Source organism: Pseudochaenichthys georgianus, chromosome 7, assembly GCF_902827115.2.
Source record: "Pseudochaenichthys georgianus chromosome 7, fPseGeo1.2, whole genome shotgun sequence".
NCBI classification, from domain to species: Eukaryota; Metazoa; Chordata; class Actinopteri; order Perciformes; family Channichthyidae; genus Pseudochaenichthys; species Pseudochaenichthys georgianus.
Window position 1 is genome coordinate 675883 of NC_047509.1, and position 21380 is coordinate 697262.

The following is a 21380-nucleotide window of genomic DNA, read 5'->3' on the forward strand; positions in this document are numbered from 1 at the left end:
TGTCTGCAGGACCTTTGTTCAGTTGCTCAGCCAGTGTTGTCTCCAGAAACTAAAAGTCTTGTCGTGAGCATCACACGTTCGAGATGGATTTTTTTTAATAACCTGAGTTTAGTTGAAATGCAAGAGACGCATTTCTCCTCTTCCGGCAGGGGAACACTGAAGTAGAATTCATCTTCATGCTGCTGGTCTTTGTTCACGTTTTGAATTCATTTCAAAAGTCCGAGGTTAAAACACAGCGGGGGGGGAGGGGGGGGGGGGATTCCTGCAGGACTTCTATTCAAGAGAGATTAAGCAATGAAGTAATTTTTCTATGAGTCGATAGAGAGAGAGAGAGAAAGAGAGAGAGAAAGAGAGAGAGAGATTGATGGATGGATGGAGAGAGAGAGAGATAGAGGGATGGATGGATGGATGGATGGATAGATAGAGAGAGAGAGAGAGATGGATGGATGGAGAGAGATGGATGGAGAGACAGGGAGAGAGAGAAAGAGATGGATGGATGGATAGATGAATCGAGAGAGAGAGAGAGAGAGAGAGAGAGGGATGGAGAGAGAGAGGGATGGAGAGAGAGAGAGATGGATGGGGAGAGAGAGAGAGATGGATGGAGAGAGAAAGAGAGAGGGATGGATGGATGGATGGATGGGGAGAGAGAGATGGATGGATAGTGAGAGAGAGAGAGATGGATGGAGAGAGAGAGAGGGATGGATGGAGAGAGAGGGATGGATGGAGAGAGAGATGGATGGATGGATGGATGGAGAGAAAGAGAGAGAGAGAACTTTATTGATCTCAACTGGGGAAATGTGTGTGTTGCTGTTGTTAGGCAGGCAACACCTTTCCATAACCTACGCAGCACCAGCACACGGCCTCTCGGGGGCCAGCACACGGCCTCTCGGGGGCCAGCACACGGCCACTCGGGGGCCAGCACACGGCCTCTCGGGGGCCAGCACACGGCCTCTCGGGGGCCAGCACACGGCCACTCGGGGGCCAGCACACGGCCACTCGGGGGCCAGCACACGGCCACTCGGGGGCCAGCACACGGCCTCTCGGGGACCAGCACACGGCCTCTCGGGGGCCAGCACACGGCCACTCGGGGGCCAGCACACGGCCTCTCGGGGACCAGCACACGGCCACTCGGGGGCCAGCACACGGCCTCTCGGGGGCCAGCACACGGCCACTCGGGGGCCAGCACACGGCCTCTCGGGGGCCAGCACACGGCCTCTCGGGGGCCAGCACACGGCCTCTCGGGGGCCAGCACACGGCCTCTCGGGGGCCAGCACACGGCCACTCGGGGGCCAGCACACGGCCTCTCGGGGACCAGCACACGGTCTCTCGGGGGCCAGCACACGGCCTCTCGGGGGCCAGCACACGGCCACTCGGGGGCCAGCACACGGCCTCTCGGGGGCCAGCACACGGCCACTCGGGGGCCAGCACACGGCCTCTCGGGGGCCAGCACACGGCCACTCGGGGGACAGCACACGGCCTCTCGGGGACCAGCACACGGCCTCTCGGGGGCCAGCACACGGCCACTCGGGGGCCAGCACACGGCCTCTCGGGGACCAGCACACGGCCACTCGGGGGCCAGCACACAGCCTCTCGGGGACCAGCACACGGCCTCTCGGGGGCCAGCACACGCATCAATGCATCGCTAAAAACACCAGTTCAATTAAAGAGATGCACCATGGGAAAAGTCTGTGCAGGTTCTTAGCTCTAATGATACATAGGTTGTTCACAGTTAGATCATGTGTGTGTGTGTTCTTCAGGGAACTTTCCCACACACCGGGTCAGGTCAGAGGTCAAAGCTCACACAGACCACAGCATCAGAACGCAGTGCAGCGTGACCTCAGGGCTGGTGTGTGTCGCAGGGCGGACATGTTTTATCTCACGCTCAGAGAGGGGTAACGGCAGATCACAGCCTCGCATGAATATCCTGTTACACTCACACATTATCATCTGTAGCCGCTGCTCCACTCACAACACAGCCCACAGAGGACACACACACACACACACACACACACACACACACACACACACACACACACACACATCATCATCATCTGTAGCCGCTGCTCCTCTCACAACACAGCCCACAGAGGACACACACACACACACACACACACACACACACACACACACACACACACGTACGTCATCATTCCACACAATGAGATGAATACCAAAGCACACACTTCTAAGGACTTCAATAGATTAGGACAAACACTTTCATCCAGCACCATACTGCCACGGTGTTGTGATGAATACTACGTTACTATTACGTGTGTGTGTGTGTGTGTGTGTGTGTGTGTGTGTGTGTGTGTGTGTGTGTGTGTGTGTGTGTGTGTGTGTGTGTGTGTGTGTGTGTGTGTGTGTGTGTGTGTGTGTGTGTGTGTGTGTGTGTGTGTGTGTGTGTGTGTGTGTGTGTGTGTGTGTGTGTGTGTGTGTGTGTGTGTGTGTGTGTGTGTGTGTGTGTGTGACTGGAAAAAAATGGGGGTTAAAGAGGACTTACTCTGCGCATTTTCAGGTGTATATCAGTATGTAGTGTCTCTACTTTAAAGAGTCCTCTCCTGCTGATGTTCAGGTGTATATCAGTATGTAGTGTCTCTACTTTAAAGAGTCCTCTCCTGCTGATGTTCAGGTGTATATCAGTATGTAGGGTCTCTACTTTAAAGAGTCCTCTCCTGCTGATGTTCAGGTGTATATCAGTATGTAGGGTCTCTACTTTAAAGAGTACTCTCCTGCTGATGTTCAGGTGTATATCAGTATGTAGTGTCTCTACTTTAAAGAGTCCTCTCCTGCTGATGTTCAGGTGTATATCAGTATTTAGCCTGTGCTGCAGCCCCTCTTTTCACCCTCTGTCTGAAATCAGAGCCCAGTCTGCTCTGATTGGTTAGTTGGTCAGCTCTGTTGTGATTAGTCAACCAGCTAAGAGATGTCTCGCCCATAAGCCTATCACGAACGCTAGCCAATAGGAGCGTAAGTGTTACAGAGTGATGTCACTATGTTCCAGAAGTAAACAAAGGAGTCTAATGGAGGCGTTTCATGCAGACGGGGGAAGTCTTCTGGAGGGAACTTGGAACATTAGCCTTTGCAGACCATTTACACGCACCGAATACACTGTAAAAAATAAAGGAACACCACAAAAAAGCATAATATGTCATCTTTAAAGAAAACAAAATACATCAAGGAAAGGAGAGAGGAAGTAAGGTCAAATCTAAATCTGCAAAGTGACCAGAAACTGAGAAAAAAGGCAAAACAGAAGACAAATTGCAAGGAGACGCAGTTAAGAAAAAAGAGTATTTTTAGACAAAATAATTGTGTTGATTCTTGTTACAATTATTACGTTTGTGTCAGGGTTGGGAGGTGTTATTAATTATTGAACCCTGAGAGCAGGACAGACAGAAACGAGTCAAGGGAAGCTTATAAAAGTTACCAGCATTTAATTACACAAAAGATGCGGTAGTTACAAATGAAATTGCAAGCGGAGACCCTCTCCCCATGTGTTGGTCAGCCCAGCTCAGGAGGAGAAGAGATCGGTTCTTGGGTTGCGTTCCGATAATCCAAAAATCAGCTCCTAAGTTCTAACCCTATCTCCTATTCCTTGACCTCTGAGTGAAACGTCACGGGGTTAAGGGAAAGTGGATAGGAGAATTCAAAAGGACTTAGGAGAAGAGACTGCGGTACTTTCGAGAATCCGACTGCACTTTCACTATCCGACGTGTTTATGATGCGCCAGCGGACGTCCTGAATGTGCGTCTGCTGCTGTGGGGAAACTATGGAAACCACAGTTTTCTATACAGCGGACTACAACATGGATGTTTAATAAGAACGAGGGACTCCTGTAAACTCATCTAGAGACTCTGCACCGTGCTCTGATGCTGCTGCTTTGCTTTATGAACGTGGACAACAGAGAAACATATTCTTCATGACCAAAGTTGGAATTGAAATAAAAAAGGAAAGTGAAACTTCTGCTCGTCCCCCTCTCCCTCCGGTCCACATTAATACAAATGATCCCAATACGTATAATTGTATGAACTAAAGATCTTAAAATCAATACAGATGTATTTATTATAAACGTTAGTCCTTAACATCTATCACTGTGTATATCACCATTCAAACATCTTTTAAAAGTTGAACAAACCCCACACAGCTCAGTAAAGACTGAAATGTTGACTTTATTTGATAATTTCAGTAAAAACTAACGTTCATATTTCTCTTTTTGATTATAATACTGATGAACGTTCAAAACAAAGCACTTTGGCAACTTACCACATACGTTTTAAAATGCTTAATAAGCACCGTAACTTTCATGATATAATTTCTCGGTCATAATCGGTTGTTTCCGTGAACGGCCGACTGTTGAGTGACGGCAAATGCTGCGGCTGCAATGCATTGTGGGGCAGCATTTTAGCTTCTCCTGCCGGTTAGGGAGGTCCAGTGGTTCCTAAGCTAAAGGAGGTTATAAAGGAAGTTTGAAACCTCCTTTCCTATCATTCTCATCATTCTAGAGAATTCGAACGGCACTTATCATGGCTGCCACTGAGGGACTTCCGGGTCATTTCACTCCTTTAGGAAGGTTCCTAAGCTAAATGGACTATTCGACTTCAGCCCTGCAGTCGGATAGTTTAAAAATCAGCTCCTAAGTTCTAACCCTATCGTCTATTCCTTGACCTCTGAGTGAAACGTCACGGGGTTAAGGGATAGTGGATAGGAGAGTTCAAAAGGACTTAGGAGAAGAGACTGCGGTACTTTAGAGAATCCGAATGCACTTTCACTATCCGACGTGTTTATGATGCGCCAGCGGACGTCCTGAATGTGCGTCTGCTGCTGTGGGGAAACTATGGAAACCACAGTTTTCTATACAGCGGACTACAACATGGATGTTCAATAAGAACGAGGGACTGCTGTGAACTCATCTAGAGACTCTGCACCGTGCTCTGATGCTGCTGCTTTGCTTTATGAACGTGGACAACAGAGAAACATATTCTTCAGGACCAAATTTGGAATTGAAATAAAAAAGGAAAGTGAAACATGCTCGTCTCCCTCTCCCTCCGGTCCACATTAATACCAATGATCCCAATACGTATGATTGTATGAACTAAAGATCTTAAAATCAATACAAATGTATTTATTATAAACATTAGTCCTTAACATCTATCACTGTGTATATCACCATTCAAACGTTGAACAAACTCCACTCCTATTTCTCTTTTTGATTATAATTCGTTCAAAACAAAGCACTTTGGCAACTTACCACATACGTTTTAAAATGCTTAATAAGCACCGTAACTTTCATGATATCATTTCTCGGTCATAATCGGTTGTTTCCGTGAACGGCCGACTGTTGTGTGACGGCAAATGCTGCGGCTGCAATGCATTGTGGGGCAGAATTTTCTCCTCTTCTTTCGGTAAGGGAGGTCCAGTGGTCCTAAACTAAAGGAGGTTATAAAGGAAGTTTGAAACCTCCTTTCCTATCATTTAGAGAATTGGAACGGCACTTATCATGGCTGCCACTGAGGGACTTCCGGGTCATGTCACTTGGTTAGGAAGGTTCCTAAACTAAATGGACTATTGGAACGCAACCTTGGCTTGCTCTTCCTGTGGTCATCCGAGGTCTGCTCCTATTGGCCGGCGTCGTCGGGGGCGGGTCCAATGCAATTCCTGCCTTTTTCTGTTGCTAAATTACATCATTCTGGTGTCTGTGGTTATTTAAACATTCCCTGATAAACGTGATTTCAGCGTCAATAAACGAGTGTTAAACCCAGTGTGTTTAGGGTACAACATCCCGTCATTTCACCTTCAATTCACGGTTTGAAAACGTAGCATTTCGCCACATGCTAATGCTAACCGGAAATGACGAAATTCACTAGCGGAAAACCGGAAGTAGTGTGAAAATTCGGTTTTTAGAATAAAACAGATTACGCCATATCAACATTGATTTTAATTTCTAACAGAGGCCAATCTGAGTATCCAAAAATAAAAGTAATGTATCCCGAAACACGTGAAAAAGAGCAGCTGAACCATACTCAGTGTAAAGTGGATTTCTACCTAACAGCAGCCGTCTGAGGCACTTTGCCATTATAAACTGTTGACTGTAAAATAACCTTAACAGCACAATGCAGCGGGTCGTACAATGTGCATTAACTTCCTGTCCACACCCAACATAACGCCATACTTCGCGCGCACACGCACACACACACACACACACACACACACACACACACACACACTGCTGAGTATGTGTGCTATTTGGGAAAGGTGTTTGCTCTGTAACTCGACTCGTTTAGAGAACATTTACCTGCAGGTTAGAGATGTGAGATAACGTGATAAGGTGACCTACAGTCACGCAGCACACAATCAGAATCAGAGTAACGTTTATAGACAAGAGGTTTTTCACTTGCAAAACATTTCCTTGATGATACGTGCATATAATAATCACAATAAGCGGAAATAAAAACAGAGATAAAGTACTGCAAGAGTCAAGAGTATCTGCCAATAAATAAATGATTATTTAATCTACTGTACAGTTTAACATCTTACATTCTGTTGTATTTTATATGCCTTATATATTTTCCTTATTTATGCAACTTTCTCGCACCTTTATGTCTTTTTTATTGCACTTTCTTACATATATTTTCCTTTTTAGGTGAACTATTTTTTAACATGTGTTGCTGCAGGAGCCTGAAACCTCAGATTTGTATTGCCAAAACTACCCAATAGTGATTTTGATATGAAAAATAAAGCTTTTGAATCTTTGAATCAGACAAACCTAGCAGAAAATATAACCTCCGTGTATTTCTGATAGAGAAAGCTGAACCATCTTGTGCATAATGTCCAAAAGAGTATTGATGAATGTGTGCAACGTGCAGGGCTTAAAGTCCACTGACAGGAGTGAGTGACAGGAGTATAAAATGTCCCTGCTGTTTGCCCTCTGGCCTCAGTGAAATATGGCTTTTGATATTATTTTTATTAGCCTGGGTTAGGTAATGGAAAACGACCTCATCAAGAAAATCAGTTTTGGAGTTGACATGCCTGAGAATTTGTTCCTGGGGGAAAGCGGGCCCCTGGGAAACCCGGTGACCTCGAGACAGAACAACACCAACTCTGCTCAGGGCTGGGAACAGGAGGGAGAGAAATATGCATCATGACAATTTATTTATCAACCGATGCTAATAATCACCTGCTTCTCGAGGGGGATATGATAAAGGTTTATTGTGCAATTTTAGTATTTTAAAAAGAAGTTGATAACCTCTAGTTTTAAATATCCAAATGATGCGTTATCTTTTTAAATATGTGCTCACATTGCGTACATTTTCCGAACAGAAATGTGAACCTTGGATAAAGCCAGGTTCAAAATGCACGTTTCATTTTGTTGACATATTAGAGACAAAGGCTTTCACAGGGGCATGTTTTGTGTGTGTGTGTGTGTGTGTGTGTGTGTGTGTGTGTGTGTGTGTGTGTGTGTGTGTGTGTGTGTGTGTGTGTGTGTGTGTGTGTGTGTGTGTGTGTGTGTGTGGTGTGTGTGTGTGTGTGTGTGTGTGTGTGTGTGTGTGTGTGTGTGTGTTGTGTGTGTGTGTGTGTGTGTGTGTGTGTGTGTGTGGCCTCGCATTACTATACTTGTGGGGACCTACATCGTGGGGACTCGCCTCCCTTATGAGGACAAAATGGAGGTCCCCATAAAGGGAATCATTAAACTGTTAAGCACCGAGCCTGTTTTTCAGGTCTCAGGCTCAAAAATGACCATATCTTCACTTTTAAAAGGGTTCAATTAATAATCTTGTTTCTCAAAGTAATGATAAACCTGTGAGTTGGATGTAGACAAGTCAGAATCAATACAGATGTTTTGTATTTTAAAGAAAATTCAGATTGAACATAGTAAAAAACTGTAAATTATACTGTCCGTCCAACAATTACTTTTTACTTCTAGTGAACTACCCTTGGATGAAGGTAAGGTAGACTAAAAGCTTTAGGAATCCAAAGTACAACATATAATAAGTACCCTGTATCGAGATGCAAAACAAGTGAACAAGTGAGAACACTACAGGTGAATAGGGTAAACAAATGTCACTATTAGATATCACCATGAAACTTCCCTACTTCATAACTGAGATTAAGAAAATCATTTTTTATATTACGAGTTTTCTGAAATTGCATGTTTACATATGCAAATGATGGATTACGTGACACTAACGTTTTGGAAGACACAAACAGACACAGTTTCTAAAATAAACTCTTGAATGTGGATTTTTCTTTCCTCTAGTCTGAGAGGAGACATGTTATGGACGCAAGATACCTCAAAGTGCATGGGAACATGTGTCCCCTTAGAGATCGGAAATATTCAATGCATGCATCTAAAGAAAAGCACTTTGGATAAAAAGGAGAGCCTGGAGTGAAATCCAAAGAAGAAACAGACCATCTGAGTGACTCGTGGTGTCACAAGACTCTGCAGGAGACGTGAGGAGTAATACAAATGTCTGCTTTTGTCAATCATTCACACAGGAAATATGATGAGGTGGTGTGATCGGATGCAAACGGAAGCAGAGCCAACTGAAAAGAAATAGGACAGCCGCATTTCTGCCAAAAACAAGGCTGGTTACATAATCCCCGCTTCTGCATCAGCGGCTCGCAGGTTTCTGCAGATTTTGGTTTGAGATGTGTGTCAGAAGGAGGGGGGTACAAGAGGAGGGGGGGTACAAGAGGAGGGGGGGTACAAGAGGAGGGGGGGTACAAGAGGAGGGGGAGATACAAGAGGGTTCAACGTGAAATACAGCGAGGGGGCGGTGAGAAAGTGAAAGTTTGTTGTGAGTTGTAGAGGCTGGGAACAGCGAGGTGTGGAGAGACATTTAAAACACATTCTCACCTCCTGCTTCACACACACACACACACACACACACACACACACACACACACACACACACACACACTCCATCACACATGGTCTTCACACAGAGGGGAATTTGCAAAGAAACTTTCTCACTCACACACTTGCTGGTTTTTTTCTAACTGCTGCCTGCCGCCGACACACAGCCCGTCTGTTCAGAAAACAAGACCTCCTGTGTGGTATATATTTACCCTGCTTCTTTACACACACACACACACACACACACACACACACACACACACACACACACACACACACACACACACACACTGATTCATCATAACATAAAGGGAATATTACTCGTATTAAAGCTCATGTCTAAAAGTCACTAGCCCAGTCCATTTAGTTGAGTAGTTTATTAAAGATTGTAATCAGTGCATTTCATAAGACACCGTCTGGTCTGTAATAGCGTCATATCATTTTGGACATGCTACCAGAAGCTGTAATAAAAAAAAAAGTATCCACTTTTAAGCCATATTTATATAATTTTTGGGTGCTTTTCAAATCTATAGTTTCACCAGATGAACATTTTTAGTGATGGGATGTCTGGATCCGAAGTTATCAGAGAAGCAGGCTAAGCTAACGTTAGCCTTTAGCTTGTAGCCCCTCGGTCTAGTTTCTTCCTGGAAAACACAGATTTAGAATAAGAAACTGCTTTATTCAGTGTTTTACGAGTTCAACTCATCGAGTCATTTGTTTTAGAGATAAGGCGCCTTCTGTGGTTAATTCAACCCCCAGTAAAATCTTCCTACGCGTCAGGGTGTCAAATTATCAGAGAAACAAGCTAGGCTAACGTTAGCCGCAGCAAGGAGAAACTCCGATGTTTAACCTCAAACTGCTTTATTCACTGTTTTTATTTCTTCATAGACCCCTAGTGGCAGAACATGACACATTGTGCCTTTAATGTTTACATAACATTGTACTAGTTTAATATTTGTTCTCCATGTTTATGAAGTTTCTTTCAGATCGAGTCGTGAAAGCAGCGAGATCAGTGTACAGCATTTTGATGGAGAGGGACTCAAATCTGATCCGAGACAGAAAGCATCACCTCAAAACATACAGGTCTTAACTGCTGGTGTCATATGAAATAAAGAATAAAATCACATTCATGTTGATGTTGTTATATTTTGTTACAGACAGTGTTGTTCTGGAAAGGAGCTCGTCGATTGGCTGATGAAACAAAATGAATGTCTGGCGTCCAGGAGTCAGGCGGTGGGGATGTGGCAGGTGCTGCTGGACGAAGGGATCCTCGTTCATGGTGAGACATTAAGCTCTCCTATCATGCAAAATGCACTTTTTGATGTCTTATATGTGTCCCCGGTGTGTCAGGGAACTCACGCAGCGTCAGAAAATAAAACCCTCTCTCTTTTCCTCCGTACCCAAATCTCTAAAAACGGGGAACAATGGAGCTGATCCAGATTTACATCCGATATGACGTCATATCTGAAATGTGGACCCACGTCCCAATCAGAAACGTTGCTATCAGAAACAATGCCCGACGTAATATGGTCTTTGTTTACATTAGCATCGCTAACACTCAGAGCTAACCTGTGCTGGAGAGCATGTGTGTGAAGAAGCAGGAAGTAAAAAGGAACTCACCTTGTGGTATAACCGGCAAGAGAGAAAGCCTTTGAGCTCCAGACTGTTTCAGAGAGAATCCTTGATGTGGTTTGGAACATGATGGCGTTTAATCACGGCAGCATTTAGCTGAGTATCTGCCGGTAGAATTCTGATCAGGCATTAGCTCCGCCTCCTCTTTTTTTTTTTTTAAACTAGACCCCGAATCAGCGTTTCTCTAACAGCTGGAATAGAGGGGTTTGAGGGATTTCTAAAATGCATGATCTGTTTGGTATTTTGAGCAAAACACTTTTTTTATATATAGTTATATATCTGAATAATATATGCCTGAAAATAGCATGATAGGTGACCTTTAATACTAAGGGTTAAGGGTCAGGGTTCCTGATTAGAAGGAGATAACAAAGGATGCAAGATGACTATAAAGCAACTAAAGAAATATGCTAAATGAGATTCTAAAAAATGCACACACACAAAGCCTTATGTTAATAAAAAGAGACCAAAAGTAGATGTAAAATAATCCCCAAAAACACGCAAAACGTCACACGACAGCTTGAGCAAAAGAAGAAGAATAGAGGTCCAAAGACAAGATAAAGATACAACTACAAGCTATAATGTTACTGGGAGGAGACGTTGAACACAGAGAGACTTAAGTTTCTACATAGAGAATCAAACGACCTTACTTATTTATTTTGTATTAGTCAATTTATTGAACATGTCAGAAACAAAAAAATACAACAATAATATATATATTCTCTTTTTTTCTCACTCAAATTAATAATTATAACAAAGTACAACAAAAAAAACCAATAATAATTCTCAGATAGTCTGTGATGTTCAACAGGGGCAAGAAGAAGAAGAAGCTTAAGCTGGTCCTCCCCCCTCTAGCATATATGTTTCTTATAAATAAAATATTAGGTCATCGTCATCAGCGACATGTTTGTCTTGTTAATTTGTTTGCTTTTTCTTTTTTTACAAAACAAAGAAATTGCTTTTACAATTACAATAAATAACTTTTACTACAAAGAGTTGTAAGAAATGACTTGAAATAACTGCATCTACAAAGAGAGGAGAAGAGGTCACTCGTGTCTCTTCTCTGCTCCGTAGAAGTGTGGGATGTATTCAGATATTAATCTCTCAGGCTGCGCTTGAGAAATCTGCAGACTCCTCGCGGAGAGCGCTTCAATCAGGACGTAGAAACGCCATCATCACATGGAGCGGCCGCTCTGAATAAATGCATATATGGAACCATCTACTTTCAGATCAAATCAACACGTCGTCGAACTAATTATCCTCAAGGTCAAAATGTCCTTTTTCTGAACTAATCTGCGTCTCGTATTTCTGTAACCACTGTTCCTCCGAAGGTGTGACTGAGCGATGACGAAGATGAAGTCCACAAACTGAATATTAAGCCACCTAAAGAGACTTTGAGGATATGCAAATGAACACAAAGGGAATGAAAGTAAATACTGAGAGACGTAAAATGACCAAAAACACTATCTATGAACACAACAAAAATAACACAAAACAATAAAATGACCTCAAAACAACAACAACAACAACAACAACAACAACAACAACAACAACAACAAAGACAGAGAAAGGACCTAACTCATATTTCTGTCCCTCCAAAAGTCTGATTGAGTGAACTGTACACAGACTGAATATACAGCAACTTAAAGAGACGTGTGCAAAGAGACTTTAAGGATATGCAAATGAGCACAAAGGGAATGAAACGACACCATGGCAACCAACACAACACATTCAAATGACCTCAAAGCAACAACAAAACCTGACCTACAACGACCATGTGATGATTTGTGTGTGCCCTGCTCTGCCTGCAGTGAAACGCGAGTTGAACTTCCTGGATAAAGACACGCAGTTCTACCGTTTCCAGGCGTGCGAGTTCAGTCTGCATCACGTCCCCGAGGAGAGGGAGGAGGAGGAGCTTCAGGAGGCCGTGTCCCTGCTCGCTCAGCTCGGCCCCGACGCCCTGCTCACCATGATCCTCCGCAAAGGGTACATCAACATGTGTCCCCTCTTCTTCATGGCTCTTCTACATCAACATGTGTCCCCTCTTCTTCATGTCTCTTCTACATCAACATGTGTCCCCTCTTCTTCATGTCTCTTCTACATCAACATGTGTCCCCTCTTCTTCATGTCTCTTCTACATCAACATGTGTCCCCTCTTCTTCATGTCTCTTCTACATCAACATGTGTCCCCTCTTCTCCATGTCTCTTCTACATCAACATGTGTCCCCTCTTCTCCGTGTCTCTTCTGCATCAACATGTGTCCCCTCTTCTTCACGTCTCTTCTACATCAACATGTGTCCCCTCTTCTTCACGTCTCTTCTACATCAACATGTGTCCCTTCTTCTTCACGTCTCTTCTACATCAACATGTGTCCCCTCTTCTTCACGTCTCTTCTACATCAACATGTGTCCCCTCTTCTCCACGTCTCTTCTACATCAACATGTGTCCCCTCTTCTTCATGTCTCTTCTACATCAACATGTGTACCTTCTTCTTCACGTCTCCTCTACATCAACATGTGTCCCCTCTTCTTCATGTCTCTTCTTCATCAACATGTGTCCCCTCTTCTTCATGTCTCCTCTACATCAACATGTGTCCCCTCTTCTTCATGTCTCTTCTACATCAACATGTGTCCCCTCTTCTTCATGTCTCTTCTATATCAACATGTGTCCCCTCTTCTTCATGTCTCTTCTACATCAACATGTGTCCCCTCTTCTTCATGTCTCTTCTACATCAACATGTGTCCCCTATTCTCCATGTCTCTTCTACATCAACATGTGTCCCCTCTTCTTCAAGTCTCTTCTACATCAACATGTGTCCCCTCTTCTTCATGTCTCTTCTACATCAACATGTGTCCCCTCTGTGGAAAGAGACTCTGAAAGTTTCAGGAACAAAGATTCTCTCTCTTTTTGATCCACTTCTATAAAAACCTGTCTGAAAATGATCTGATCAGATTTTGGCCACTTTATGATGTCATAACGCTTGTGTAACCATTAGCCAATCAGCAACCAAGGTAACCCCCCCCCCCCCCCCCCCCCCACCTTATCACCTGAATCTCCTCCTAGAGCACCATTGAGTTCTTTCACACCAAGTACTTTTCCCGGAACTTTTATTTCCTGGAACTATCTAGTTCGCGTTCACACCGGAATAAGTCCCTGAGAGAGCCGCTGACATCATTTCTTCTTCTTCTGCTTTGGGTTTACTGGCAGGCTGCAAACCACTTCACGGCGTATACTGCCGCCCAAAGTCCCCGGCCGGAAGTCCCCGGAGTTGGGGAAGGCTTCAGTAGAAGCTGCTGGGAGTCCCAGCAGCTTCTACTGGAGCCTTCCGAGTAAATCGCCAGAACGCCGACACCTCCTCATCTCCACCGCTCCCATGTTTTATTTGTGTTGCCATAAGTTAGTCTCTCTGCGTTTCTGCGCTGGGCTAATGCTAATGCTAATAATGCTAATGCGACCAAATAAAATGGCGGCTTCACAAAAACCTTTCAGAGTTTTACGGGGCGTGGTTTGCAATTCGCCCAGCCAATAGAAATTGGCCTTTTTCTCCCAGGAAAGCACCACCTCTCTAGCAGGGACTGAAAAGGGGGGAAAGGTTCTAGTTCCAGATCTTTTTGGTGTGAACGCAAAATCCCACGAACTATCGGAACTATTCCTGGGAAAAGTACTCCGATGTGAAAGCGCCTATCGTGTCCTTTGTAACCAAATGTCTCTCAGAGGGGCGTGGGGAGGGGCTCCATATTTCCATCTAAAGTAACAGACAGAGAATCAGCACTTTGGAAACAGGGCTGAAACAGAGGGGATTATGGGAGTTTCAGCCAATCAGAGACAGGCTCTGGATATATCTGACCCATTGATGAAAAACAGTATGATAGGCGACCTTTAAAGCTGTGTGTCTGTTTGTAGCCCGAGTCAGAGGAGTGCGGAGGACCTGGAGGTGATCTACGAGGAGCTGCTGCACGTCAAGGCTGCCGCTCACCTCTCCACCTCGGTCAGTCTCTCGCTGCTACGTGTGAAGACGATGATATTAATCCAGCAACTGAACTGCAGATTAACTTTGAAATGGAATTCAAACGTATCCCATCGTGTTTCTCCTCTCGTTGTCTTGTAGGTGCGAAAGGAGCTGGCAGCAGTGCTCGTCTTTGAGTCGCACGCCAAGGCGGGAACAGTGTGTGAGTGTGACTCTGAGACACACACACACTGAGATACACACACACACACACACACACACACACACACACATTGTGTAGTTCAATTGCACGACATAGTCAATAACGATCAGCTCATCACGTGTTTGTTTCTCTCACTTTGACGTGGATTATGAAAGCCAGAATAAAGCCCACTGTAAACGTGACGCCCTCCTCAGGCAGTACGTGTGCGTGTGTTGTGTGTGTGTGTAATCTCAGAGTGTGTGTGTGTGTGTTGTGTTGCAGTGTTCAGTCAGGGGGACAAAGGCACGTCTTGGTACATCATCTGGAAGGGCTCAGTGAATGTGATCACGCACGGGAAGGTAAATCCGTTTCCTGCTGCTAGAATAACTTTAATAATTATAGTAATAATGATAATAATATATATATAATCAGTATCATTCCATCAGACTGTTAAACACCTGAACTAGAACATCCATAACATTCAACTGTTTGCAACTTACAAGTTATTTATCACTTGTATATAGACTCTTATGGCACTACTTCTATTCTACTTTATTTGTATTTGCTTGCACTATTTTATCTGTTTTATTGTGTTGCTCTGTTGGAGGAGCCTGGGTCCTAAGAATTTCATCGAGAGGGCAGAAGTACACACATCCTTTACTCAAGTAGAAGTACTTACATCCTTTACTCAAGTAGAAGTACAGAAACTCGTGTTCAACGTGTAAGAAGTAGAAAGTACAGGTATTTGGGTTCAACATGTAAGAAGTAGAAAGTACAGGTATTTGGGTTCAACATGTAAGAAGTAGAAAGTACAGGTATTTGAGTTCAACATGTAAGAAGTAGAAAGTACAGGTATTTGTGTTCAACATGTGAGAAGTAGAAAGTACAGGTATTTGAGTTCAACATGTAAGAAGTAGAAAGTACAGGTATTTGAGTTCAACATGTAAGAAGTAGAAAGTACAGGTATTTGGGTTCAACATGTAAGAAGTAGAAAGTACAGGTATTTGAGTTCAACATGTAAGAAGTAGAAAGTACAGGTATTTGGGTTCAACATGTGAGAAGTAGAAAGTACAGGTATTTGGGTTCAACATGTGAGAAGTAGAAAGTACAGGTATTTGAGTTCAACATGTAAGAAGTAGAAAGTACAGGTATTTGGGTTCAACATGTGAGAAGTAGAAAGTACAGGTATTTGTGTTCAACATGTAAGAAGTAGAAAGTACAGGTATTTGGGTTCAACATGTAAGAAGTAGAAAGTACAGGTATTTGAGTTCAACATGTAAGAAGTAGAAAGTACAGGTATTTGAGTTCAACATGTAAGAAGTAGAAAGTACAGGTATTTGTGTTCAACATGTGAGAAGTAGAAAGTACAGGTATTTGAGTTCAACATGTAAGAAGTAGAAAGTACAGGTATTTGAGTTCAACATGTAAGAAGTAGAAAGTACAGGTATTTGAGTTCAACATGTAAGAAGTAGAAAGTACAGGTATTTGTGTTCAACATGTAAGAAGTAGAAAGTACAGGTATTTGGGTTCAACATGTAAGAAGTAGAAAGTACAGGTATTTGAGTTCAACATGTAAGAAGTAGAAAGTACAGGTATTTGTGTTCAACATGTGAGAAGTAGAAAGTACAGGTATTTGAGTTCAACATGTAAGAAGTAGAAAGTACAGGTATTTGAGTTCAACATGTAAGAAGTAGAAAGTACAGGTATTTGAGTTCAACATGTAAGAAGTAGAAAGTACAGGTATTTGTGTTCAACATGTAAGAAGTAGAAAGTACAGGTATTTGTGTTCAACATGTGAGAAGTAGAAAGTACAGGTATTTGAGTTCAACATGTAAGAAGTAGAAAGTACAGGTATTTGGGTTCAACATGTGAGAAGTAGAAAGTACAGGTATTTGAGTTCAACATGTAAGAAGTAGAAAGTACAGGTATTTGAGTTCAACATGTAAGAAGTAGAAAGTACAGGTATTTGGGTTCAACATGTAAGAAGTAGAAAGTACAGGTATTTGAGTTCAACATGTAAGAAGTAGAAAGTACAGGTATTTGGGTTCAACATGTGTGAAGTAGAAAGTACAGGTATTTGGGTTCAACATGTAAGAAGTAGAAAGTACAGGTATTTGGGTTCAACATGTAAGAAGTAGAAAGTACAGGTATTTGAGTTCAACATGTAAGAAGTAGAAAGTACAGGTATTTGTGTTCAACATGTGAGAAGTAGAAAGTACAGTTATTTGGGTTCAACATGTAAGAAGTAGAAAGTACAGGTATTTGAGTTCAACATGTAAGAAGTAGAAAGTACAGGTATTTGGGTTCAACATGTAAGAAGTAGAAAGTACAGGTATTTGAGTTCAACATGTAAGAAGTAGAAAGTACAGGTATTTGTGTTCAACATGTAAGAAGTAGAAAGTACAGGTATTTGTGTTCAACATGTAAGAAGTAGAAAGTACAGGTATTTGTGTTCAACATGTGAGAAGTAGAAAGTACAGGTATTTGTGTTCAACATGTAAGAAGTAGAAAGTACAGGTATTTGTCTTCAAAATGTAAGAAGTAAAAGTAAAAAGTAGTCAGAAAAATAAGTAGTGGAGTAAAGTACTGATACCAGACAAATATACTTAAGTACAGAAACAAAGTATTTGAACTCCACTTCTTCCCACCTCTCCAGTAATGCTAATGCTAATGCTAATGCTAATGCTAATGTAATGCTATATGTGTTTGCAGGGTTTAGTGACCACTCTCCATGAGGGGGAGGACTTCGGGCAGCTGGCGTTGCTGAACGACGCTCCGCGAGCCGCGACCATCATCCTGAGAGAAGACAACTGCCACTTCCTGCGAGTCGACAAACACGACTTCATACGCATCCTCAAGGTGAGATCAGCTCTCGATTTAAACTGTAAACGTCTTATTATTATATTTAATGCTTCTATTAAGGTTTGTGAATAACGCTTTGAATGTCTGAGGTAAATACATTTAAATGAATAAAAAATAAATATATATATAGTAAAATAAAATAAACAACTCACAAATGAAAATGGAAATTGTAAAGTTATAATATCCATAATTATATATATATATATATGTTTTAATTATTTTTGTTTTGGAATATATATATTGTTTCCTTTTTTCAATTTCATAAAAACTTCTATCTATATTTTCTGAAAAAAATATACGTTATTATTTTGGAAATTATCTTTTCAATAATTGTTACTTTTTTCAGTTTTAATGCTTTGCAGTTATTGGAAATGTTTGAATCACACACATCTGAAACAATCCTACTAATAGTATATATATATATTTAATAATGATATATCTATCTGCAGCGTTTCAACACAATATAAATTAAGCTGAAATGACTCGGAAAAGCTCTCGTCTAGATAATGTCAAACATCTAAATATCTTCAGACAGATTCAGATCCACAAACACACTGAATGTGAATGTGCCTCGTCGTGCATGTGTGTGTGTGTCCTGCAGGATGTGGAGGCGAACACGGTGCGGCTGGAGGAGCACGGGAAGTCTGTGCTGGTTCTGGAGAGGAGCGAGGGGGAGGAGAGTGGAGGAGCAGCTAACAACAGCAAGTGAGAAACACACACACACACACACACACACACACACACACACACAGCCTCTGGTTTACACTCAGTCACACACTCAGAGTGGGCGTGGGCAGCTCTGTGTGTCGTACTGTACGTAGTTCAGGTGTTATTAATCAGCTGTTATCGGACCGCTCAAAGACATGGACTCTAACCCCGCCGTGCTGAACGACTTCTTATCAGCGTGGAAGTGTTTTAGCAAACATTAAAGTGAATTAAGGTTGACCTGCCGTACATTCACACTTTCAGCCATCCTCACCAAACAACCAGCAGTTATTCTCTGAGGAGCCTATTATTCACCAGTGTTGCATCATTGGACCTCCTGCCATTAGTGCGGTGGCCGACAGGTGCAAAACACATGAAGATGAAGAGACATCTTCAACAACTTGACAACACATGCATCATTTAGAAAATATTCATCAACTTGATCAACAAGCGCAAAGTTAACTAAAAGCGGTGCATAAACCAAACGCTGCGAGAAGCTCAAAACACAACGGAAACCAGGGGACACTAAAAAGTGACGCACACAGCTGGTGGACAAGGGGACACTAAAAAGTGACGCACACAGCTGGTGGACAAGGGGACACTAAAAAGTGACGCACATAACTGGAGACCAGGGGACACTAAAAAGTGACTCCGACAGCTGGAGACCAGGGGACACTAAAGAGTGACGCACACAGCTGGAGACCAGGGGACACTAAAGAGTGACGCACACAGCTGGAGACCAGGGGACACTAAAAAGTGACTCAGACAGCTGGAGACCAGGGGACACTAAAGAGTGACACACACAGCTGGAGACCAGGGGACACTAAAAAGTGATGCACACAGCTGGAGACCAGGCGACACTAAAAAGTGAGGCACACAGCTGGGAGACCAGGGGACACTAAAAAGTGAGGCACACAGCTGGAAGACCAGGGGACACTAAAGAGTGATGCACACAGCTGGAGACCAGGGGACACTAAAAAGTGACGCACACAGCTGGAGACCAGGCGACACTAAAAAGTGACGCACACAGCTGGAGACCAGGGGACACTAAAAAGTGACGCACACCGCTGGAGACCAGGGGACACTAAAAAGTGATGCACACAGCTGGAAACCAGGGGACACTAAAAAGTGAAGCACACAGCTGGAGACCAGGGGACACTAAAGAGTGACGCACACAGCTGGAGACCAGAGGACACTAAAAAGTGATGCACACAGCTGGAAACCAGGGGACACTAAAAAGTGACGCACACAGCTGGAGACCAGGCGACACTGAAAAGTGACACACACAGCTGGAGACCAGGGGACACTAAAAAGTGACGCACACCGCTGGAGACCAGGGGACACTAAAAAGTGATGCACACAGCTGGAAACCAGGGGACACTAAAAAGTGAAGCACACAGCTGGAGACCAGGGGACACTAAAAAGTGATGCACACAGCTGGAAACCAGGGGACACTAAAAAGTGACGCACACAGCTGGAGACCAGGGGACACTAAAGAGTGACGCACACAGCTGGGAGACCAGGGGACACTAAAGAGTGACACACACAGCTGGGAGACCAGGGGACACTAAAGAGTGACGCACACAGCTGGAGACCAGGCGACACTAAAAAGTGACGCACACAGCTGGAGACCAGGGGACACTAAAAAGTGACGCACACCGCTGGAGACCAGGGGACACTAAAAAGTGATGCACACAGCTGGAAACCAGGGGACACTAAAAAGTGAAGCACACAGCTGGAGACCAGGGGACACTAAAGAGTGACGCACACAGCTGGAGACCAGAGGACACTAAAAAGTGATGCACACAGCTGGAAACCAGGGGACACTAAAAAGTGACGCACACAGCTGGAGACCAGGCGACACTAAAAAGTGACACACACAGCTGGAGACCAGGGGACACTAAAAAGTGACGCACACCGCTGGAGACCAGGGGACACTAAAAAGTGATGCACACAGCTGGAAACCAGGGGACACTAAAAAGTGAAGCACACAGCTGGAGACCAGGGGACACTAAAAAGTGATGCACACAGCTGGAAACCAGGGGACACTAAAAAGTGACGCACACAGCTGGAGACCAGGGGACACTAAAGAGTGACGCACACAGCTGGGAGACCAGGGGACACTAAAGAGTGACACACACAGCTGGGAGACCAGGGGACACTAAAGAGTGACGCACACAGCTGGGACGGAGCGCTTGGTGACGTTCAGGATGATAAAGCTGAACAACTGTCTCTGTTGTTGGAAACTTACCTAAAATGTTTGATGGTCTTATTTGAACAAAGTGGTCACATGACTCCTTCTGGTGTCACTGCAGATCTGCTGTCAGCTAGCTAGCTAACGTAGCTAACCGAGTCATTTCAGATAAACTGACAAACACTGACAGTTATGAGACAGACTCACTCTGACAAAAATGACATATTGTCTCTAGCTATGTTAGTTGTCGTCCCTGAACTATTTTAAACTCACAAACCATGCACGATGCATGCATGCAGATAAATACAGAGGACATACTAATGTTAGGAACGAACCTGTTGTTTCTCTCTGCAGGTACACAGTGATGTCAGGAACTCCAGAGAAGATCCTGGAGCATCTGCTGGACACGGTGAAGCTGGACTCCAATGGAAATGACGCCATAGGTGAGCCTGCAGGCATCTTTACCGAGGGATTCATTATGATCCAATACGTTTAGCTAATAGTTAACTGTGTGTTGTTGTTTGTGTGTGTGTGTGTGTGTGTGTGTGTGTGTGTGTGTGTGTGTGTGTGTGTGTGTGTGTGTGTGTGTGTGTGTGTGTGTGTGTGTGTGTGTGTGTGTGTGTGTGTGTGTGTGTGTGTGTGTGTGTGTGTGTGTGTGTGTGTGTGTGTGTGTGTGTGTGTGTGTTGTTGGTGTGTCTCCCTGCAGATCCCTGTGTCAGCGACTTCCTGCTCACACACAAACTCTTCATGCCATCGAGCCAGCTGTGCCGGGCTCTACAGCACCAATATCCTCCAAAAACAGATCACAGATAACATATAACACAGATAACATATTAAAAAACGGAGGTTGCTAACAAGTGTCTAAATGAGACGACTAAACATCATCATGCCCAACATTAGCCTCCTTTAGCTTAGCGGTGGTGACGTGAAGTCATGTGACCGTGCTATAGTTCCTTTATAGCCCAACATTAGCCTCCTTTAGCTTAGCGGT

The 21380-nt window shown here is 43.7% G+C and overlaps 1 protein-coding gene across 3 annotated transcripts in view; it reads left to right on the forward strand.

The window, feature by feature from the left end:
• The window catches only part of rapgef3 (Rap guanine nucleotide exchange factor (GEF) 3), a 55747-nt gene that overhangs the window by 19262 nt on the left and 15105 nt on the right, over window positions 1-21380 (forward strand). For 2 of the 3 annotated variants that reach the window (XM_034086404.2, XM_034086403.2), the window contains 10 exons: window positions 9828-9934; window positions 10009-10130; window positions 12292-12466; window positions 14384-14468; window positions 14589-14649; window positions 14911-14987; window positions 17341-17487; window positions 18092-18195; window positions 20744-20832; window positions 21096-21174. In XM_034086404.2, coding sequence (XP_033942295.1) covers window positions 9828-9934; window positions 10009-10130; window positions 12292-12466; window positions 14384-14468; window positions 14589-14649; window positions 14911-14987; window positions 17341-17487; window positions 18092-18195; window positions 20744-20832; window positions 21096-21174 — 1046 coding nt within the window. The remainder of the gene's footprint in view (window positions 1-9827; window positions 9935-10008; window positions 10131-12291; window positions 12467-14383; window positions 14469-14588; window positions 14650-14910; window positions 14988-17340; window positions 17488-18091; window positions 18196-20743; window positions 20833-21095; window positions 21175-21380) is intronic. The other variant, XM_034086405.2, reaches the window with a different exon arrangement.